The 8,000-nt window shown below is 35.5% G+C and overlaps 1 protein-coding gene across 1 annotated transcript; it reads left to right on the top strand.

The window, feature by feature from the left end:
• Positions 1–3,130: 3,130 nt before the first annotated feature.
• LOC127844659 (uncharacterized) lies at positions 3,131–4,648 on the top strand. Its single transcript, XM_052375059.1, has 2 exons — positions 3,131–3,865; positions 3,926–4,648. The coding sequence occupies exons 1-2, from the start codon at positions 3,131–3,133 to the stop codon at positions 4,646–4,648; spliced, it is 1,458 nt and encodes a 485-aa protein (XP_052231019.1).
• Positions 4,649–8,000: the final 3,352 nt, after the last annotated feature.

Here is an 8,000-nt window from a genome sequence, read left to right as displayed (position 1 = left end):
AGATATCAATGCATTGGTATAATCAAAGCTCTTGTTAATTCAATTTCAATTCTTATTGTACCCTGTCGACAACAATGCACCTATGGCGATGGATAAACTGTCTTTGTTTTTTGTTTTTTTAAATCATCATCGCGGTGGTGATGATATTTAAACGCTTGTTTAATGTATGCTCGTCAATTCATTGACACCGTTTCGTATTATCAGTTACTACCTTTGCGGAGTCGACATTGTTTCGCTTCATCCAGATATTGAATATGTAACATCTAGATCCCATGAGCATTAAATTGCATTAAATACCGAGTAATTTGATTCAGTTGAACAGGTCCATAATGTTTTTATAAATAACTGTATTTATGCGTAAATGCTAGATGAACAGGCATACAGTAACTGGTAAGAAGAAACCTACTTAAAATACATTCAATTGTATTGGTTATTGCAAAGTGCATATGTACACATTTCATGTTGGGGATAGCAATATATATTCTTGATAAAATAAAATACTTCATCTGCGTAAGATTTATTAAAATTACCGCCATATTTAATGTGTTTGTTTCAGTTAGTTGATTATTATAATTAAAATGACAATATAATATGGAACGTGTTCACTGTCTTATAATACCAAAACTTGTGATATTACGTCAATCTGACTGTGCATAAATGTAGGTAACCATTTTATATATGCATAATCACAATATATAAATATATAATTTGATTATATACAGATAAAGCATTTATATATAAAAATATAATTTTCGTATATATATATATATATATATATATATATATATAATGTAGAAATATTCAGATATGAATGTATTATACACAGATAATCTTCCATTGTATAAAGGCATTACTTCTTTATATGAAGGCAAAATATCTTTAAATGAACATAAATCGTCATGTAATAATCATATTTTCTCACAATATATAGGTATAACTTGTTTATATAAAGGCAAAATACATTTATATAAACATAAATCGTAATTATATAAACCCATATCGTCTTTATATGCTGATAAAATTTGAAAAAAAATACGTTAAAAATCTTAAAAATGAATTAATATAAATTTGTAATCTCAACACGTACAGATACTTTTATAGTACAGAAAGATTTTAATGTTTTGTATGATCGTAAATAGCTGTTTTATTAAGATGATTGCGTTATTACATAAATCCATATACTAAGTTAAGATGCTGATGAACATCGAATTAAATTACATTAACACAAAATTTGGTAAGCAATATATACAATCTTAAGGAATTAAAGATAACATTAAATATACGAAGCTTTTTTACACACGGGAGAAGATTTGTTTTGCATCATTTCACAACAATGGATATGGATTTGATACTTAAGCGATTTGGAGTGGAAAAAGGAGTCGTATGGAGCTTCAGAAAGGAGAAGATAACAACGGACATCATATCACTTATGTCACTGTACGACTTTAATTGCTTTGGTGTAAATGACAAAACAACTACCATGAAATTGCGTGTTGAATGTGTTTGTTACCGGATAAATCCGTGGTAACATAATACTTATCTTTGTTCATATAAAGTCCTTTGCCTTCATATAAAGAAGTAGTGCCTTCATATAATGGAAGATTATATATAAGAAAGTAAGTAAGTAAGTAAGTTGTTTATTATCGTGACATGTGCAATATAACAAAACATCATATTAATAGATATATACAAATATGCTTTGCACCCGACCCGATGGGTCTATAAGTCACCAAAACAGAAGTTATCAGAAAACAGAATAATAAGTAAGAATATTTCAAAATATGTACAATAGCACCACATACACTGGTGCATATGGATAACATTTAACGAATATGAATATAAACGAAAAATTGTGTACATGAATTAATGTCGATGGTATACTCATTGAGGACTATGCATAGATTACAGTTCGTCGTTTTAAATATGCTTTTACAATAAATTTAGCCAGTTTTCGCGGACATAAAGACATAAGCATATTTACTTATAGAATTGTGGTTCGTCAGCTCAGGTCATATATCTGCAAAGTGAATGTGCCGTAAATCATTGTTAGTATCACATTCAAACAAAAAGTGTACTTCATCTTCTATACTATCAGCGTGGCACAATCTACACGTCCTCTGTTCTGAAGGTTCTCCTACAAATCGCCCAGTTTCAACTCGTAATGGCAGTATACCCATTCTTAATATATATATATGTGATGGCATATCCTGAAACGGAATATATCGAATTTGCGCGACTGAAGAAAGTAACTGGAAAGATTTGTCGATATGAAAGCCATAAACAGTTCCTGCTTGATTGTTTAAATTCAGAACTAATTCCTACGGGATTCGACATTAAATGGAAAATGGATCTTGAAACCAATAGTTATGAGGCCGCCAGCGTATCAGACATTTTACACAAAGCATCGCTTTCTCTGATGTCCGAAAGTGTCGCCGTCTGTGACCGTGTTCTGAAAGAAGCTAAACAACAGAAAATGGACTACGAAACTAAGTTTTCATCGCTTATCAGTAAACCGCAATTTGACAAGAAACTTTGTGAACTTACAGACTTCTCATTAAAAATGAAAATTGATCTCCTCAGAACTAAAAAAAGAAAACTTAAATTACTCCGAACTCGGAAGATAAGTGCAGACGATCAGTGTCTTCTTTTGATTGAAAAAGATGGAAACTGCTTTTTCCGGTGTATTGCAGCAGGAATATTCGATGATCCCGAGAAACATGAACTTGTAAGAACTTCTGTAACTAATCACATGCTGGACAACGAATCCACTTACAAGAACTATATTGATGGAGATTACGGTGTACGCATAAGCTGCATGAAACAAAGCGATGGCAACTCTCGCTCTTGGACTACAGAGGCGGAAATATTAGCGGCTTCAACATTATACGACGTAGACATATACGTGAAACAATACAGCAATGGATGCTTTAGTTGGCTGCAATTTCCTGTCGAAAGAGAATCGCCAAACCGGAAGTTCATTTGTATGCGGCTTGAAAACCAGCACTTTGACTTTATTCGGCAGCATGAAAGACCTACGTCCGTGATTACAAAAGAAACAACACTCTCCTCGGAGGAAATGCAAACCACATGGTGCATGGCAAAAACAAAAACGAAACATGACGAAAACAAAATGAGTGTTGTTACCAACCTGTCAAAGAAGACGTTAACTGATGCTCAGATATCCCTGCTTTCGAAAGGACTGAAGTTCATACCGACTAGAAAAACAATAGACAAAGGAAAATTACTTACAGACTTGTCAGCGTGGGAACGCCGTATGCGCTTAAAAGAATATTTCTATTCAGAAGACGCTGAACATAGAACCAGGGAGGATGAGCGTCAATACAAAAAGAAGACCTCGACGTGGACTCCAAAGGCTGGCCGCGACAAATGGCTGGACACATATATACAAGCGGTCAAAGACGACATCATTTGCGGATTAAAACGAAAATTTAAATATAATATAAGCAAATCGGAAGAACAGGCAATCAAAGAATTGCTCCACGACGATGACATAGTAATTCGCCCTGCCGACAAGGGGTCGGGGATAGTGATAATGGACAGGGAAGACTATGCCAAGAAGCTGAAGTGTGAAATGTCGGACAGTGAGACATACATCGCGGTGACGGATGATAAAACAAAGATTGTGGAAAACAAAGTGAAGAAAGTAGCCGATACCCTATACAAGAAGGGGTCGATTGACAGTGACCTTAAAAGGTATCTCACCAGCGGCGGTGGAACTTCCGGTAAGCTTCAGGGCAACCCGAAGCTTCATAAACCTGGGATGCCTCTCCGCACTATTGTAAACGGCCGCAATCACCCGACAGAGAAGATGGCGGAAATAGTGGAGAGTGAATTACGCGATCATGTGACGTCACTTCCGTCGTATGTGAGAGACACAACCGACTTCCTAAACAAAATAACACAGATACAGCAGCCGTTACCAGACGGTACCATCATATTTTGTTTGGATGTGAAGGCTCTTTACCCCAGCGTACCAAGAGAAGAAGCCCGTGCTGCAGTATTTGAAGCTCTCAATCGGCGAGTGCAACCGGAAGTACCAACCAACGACATGATCACAATGATGGACACTGTTCTAAATAACAACACCATTTCATTCAATGGAGACCACTACATGCAAAATGAAGGAACTGCTATAGGATCGCACTTAGGAATGAATTACGCATCGACCTACATGGGAGCCTGGGAGACAGAGTTATTTTCAAAATCAAACAAACATCCAATAGCCTACTTCCGGTTTGTTGATAATGTTTGGGGCTTGTGGACACATGGTTTGGAGGCACTAAAGACATTCCATGCGGTTGCAAATGAAATCCATCCACTAATACAGCTAGAGCTCCGTTACTCCACAGAGCAGCTCGAATTTCTAGACACCATGACGTCTATTCGAAAAGGAAGGCTGGTTTCAGACCTATATACCAAACCAACATATCGGCACCTCTACCTGCACATGGACTCGTCGCATACCGAGTCTACGAAGAAGGCCATTCCGTACGGCTTATGTGTGAGGCTAAAAAGAATATGTTCGGAAGAGACGGACTACAAAATACACAGAGATGAGATAAAAAGAGCAACTACAGAAGCGAGGATACAATGGCCGATTTGTCGAGACAGAGCTGAAGAAAGTTGATAACAAGAAGCGAGAAAATCTGCTGCATACAAAAGTGCCTTCAAAAAGTAATTCCAGGGTACCGCTCGTTATCACTTTCTCCAGAGCGCTACCAAATGTCGGCCATATCCTCCGGAAACACCTGCCAACACTCCACATTTCAGATCATATGAAAAACGTTTTTCCTGAACCCCTGTTAGCAGCATTGAGAAGAGACTGCAACCTTCAAGACATATTGGTTCATAAAAAGCACAACCGGATGTTTTTCCGAGTTCACAACAGGAGCGGACCTTGTGGGGCACAGAGGTGCGCAATCTGTCCATACATGATGGAGGCTGAAAAGTTCAGCGACACCACCGGAAAAAGCTACAATGTGCGGAACGAGGTCACCTGCAAATCCACCAATGTAGTCTACGCTGTACACTGCGAACGGTGTAAGACCTTCGTATACGTAGGAGAAACAGGAGATACCCTGTACCAGCGACATCTTCTGAACCTGTCCCGCATACGAACTCGACACAACGACCCGGTAGCCGAGCACTTCTACACAAACGGCCACAGCGTCGCAGACTTCCGGGTCATGGGACTCGAAAAATTAAATGGAACCTACGAGTACCGGAAGACCATCGAACAACTTTGGAAGCGCAAACTGAGGACGTTCAAACCATATGGACTAAACACCAAAGACTAAAATTGGCGCGCAATGTAACGTGCGATAATATAACGTCACTTCCGCTAAAGATGATATGCTTATTCACAAGTAAACGCCGCTGAAGAAGACCGAGAGGTCGAAAGCTACGGCAAATTTAATAAAAGCGTTTTATTATATATATATATATATATATATATATATATATATATATATATATATATATATATATATATATATACGAAAATTATATCTTTATATAGTAATGCTTTATCTGTATATATTCAAAACATGTATTTATATATTGTTAGTATGCATATATATATTGGTTACAGGAATTCATATAAAGATATTTTGCCTTCATATAAAGAAGTAATGCCTTTATATAATGGAAGATTATCTGTATATAATACAGTCGTATCTGTTTATTTTTACATTTTATCAATGTATAAGAAAAGTATATCTTTATATATTAATGCAGTATAAGTATATATTTGAATTATGTATTTATATATTGTGATAATGCATTTATATAATGGTTACAGGCATTCATGCACAGGCAGATTGACGTAATATCATATATTTTAGTATTATAAGACAGTCAAGGCATTCCATTATATAACATTAATAAAAAAATATATAAGTAAAAATAACAATATAATTTTTTACATATAATGCAGTCTTGCGAAAGTTAAATAGAGAATACATGGTTGGTGCCGAGATGGAGAAAGTTTATCCGGTGAGGCTTAGAAAAAGAAAATAGGGCGAGCTTTAGCGAGCCCTATTTTTCTTTTTCGGGCCGAACCGGATAAACTTTCTCCATCTCGGCACCAACCATGTATTCGATTTATCCTGCTTCATGCCGTTGACACATTTTATCAAAGACAAATGATTAATTTACATAACAATATAATTATTCTTGTCGGGCCTCCTACATTCCTGACGACCGAATAACTACCGATTGTGTCACACTAAAAATAGTTCCACATTAAACTGTTCCTTTAAATACTTTCCTATCGAAACTATTAAGAAAAGAAATAAAAAACGAATCGAGAATGTGATATTTTTCTTGGTAAAAAAATGAAATCAAAATGCATCACCAAAACAAAAACTAAATTTTATTTACCTTAATGACAACTTTAATCCATTGCTTATAACAATAAATGTACAACGATATACACATTCATTGTCTGTTCTTCCATCCCTTTGTCGGAATCCATTTTCTGTTTTTCCATCTTTATTAACGCAATGTATTTTCAACCACACTCTTTTTTGATAGCGTTTGTATCGAATGCTAACCATTCTGACCCAAAACCCGATTAACGAAACCGTAATCCTGTCGTAGCGAATTATTTTATTCCTATCGAAGTTAACACTTATGAATGACAAACACACACTCCGAAAATCGTTTATGATTCGTTCGATGCTTTAAAATATTAAAAAATACTGTTAAAACCACCACGTCAAAATTGTTGTCCCTAAAATCCTGAGAGAAACTAGATAGTATGTTTTGTCAGAGAAATGACGTCACACTAGATATGTCATAAATTGCATAATCAAGTAAATGAACATGATAACTACGGAAGTCTGGTTCGGTAATATAATTTTAAGAAGATAATAATGATGATATATAATATTACGATAACTTTCATGATGCGTCCCAATAAATTTCAAAGGTCAAATATTAGAACATGTTAATCGGCGCTTATGAATACATACTTACGGTTAGATCACGGTCACGTGATGTACTGCCGGATATCAACTAGTTTATCCGACCCTGCTTTATTTGGTCAATGTTTGCAACTTAGGCAGGATAAAAGACGAGATAGTCCTTAGTTTTCATCGTTTTCTTTGACATATTCATTAACGTTTTCATTATTTAACATGACGGGAGCCAGTCAAGAACATGTGTTATAATTACTGGAATCAGGAATTGAAATATACTAGATAGCAAACGCAGAGAAGTCACCGAACTGGAGATAACATAACCTGCCAATATTTCTGTAATTTCTTTACATTATTACCATTTCTCGATTGTAAGGAACGTTTTTTCTTAACAATCGATTCATTAAAACGACATGTCTCGAAACGTGTCAAATGGAATGGAAACGAAGCAAATATAGTAATATACTCTTTATTACAGATTGAAATGCTGTCAGAGGACGTGTTTTTTGTGTTACAATAGCGGCAGTCAATGTTTCTGCTGTTTTGGTTAATTGGCTTAATACTGTAGCAGTTGCGTTTCAGGTATACAAAAATCCCGGGGCGCCTTACATTTCGCGTGACCTTTGAACCACAAATTGTGAATAGTACGTCTATACTGTTTACACATTTTTTCGTTTCCGATGTTGATTAATAAGTGAAAGCAATGACCCAAAATGGCATTCAGAAATGGGGGGGGGGGGCATTGAACTATGTTTAGAATTATTCTTCACTACAATACATTATACATTGTTATATAATCTGTAAGAAAAAAAGCAAATACATACTTTTGTAAATCACACTTTTTATAGTACAGTGCGGATTTAAATTAATAAATCAATTGTAACTCAGCGTCCATTTACTTGAACTTTAAAATAAAAGTATACATGATTCAATCTCTTCATATTATATCACCAGTTGTTTGAAAATGGTTGGTCATAACAACTAACTACTCTCTATATATCCTTAACATTTATGGGACATATTATAACTAAATTATTTATATGTGTTTAGTACATTCAA

This window comes from Dreissena polymorpha, chromosome 9, assembly GCF_020536995.1.
Source record: "Dreissena polymorpha isolate Duluth1 chromosome 9, UMN_Dpol_1.0, whole genome shotgun sequence".
Lineage (NCBI taxonomy): Eukaryota > Metazoa > Mollusca > Bivalvia > Myida > Dreissenidae > Dreissena > Dreissena polymorpha.
The sequence above is the reverse complement of the archived record's forward strand: the minus strand, read 5'-3'. Positions and strand labels throughout refer to the sequence as shown.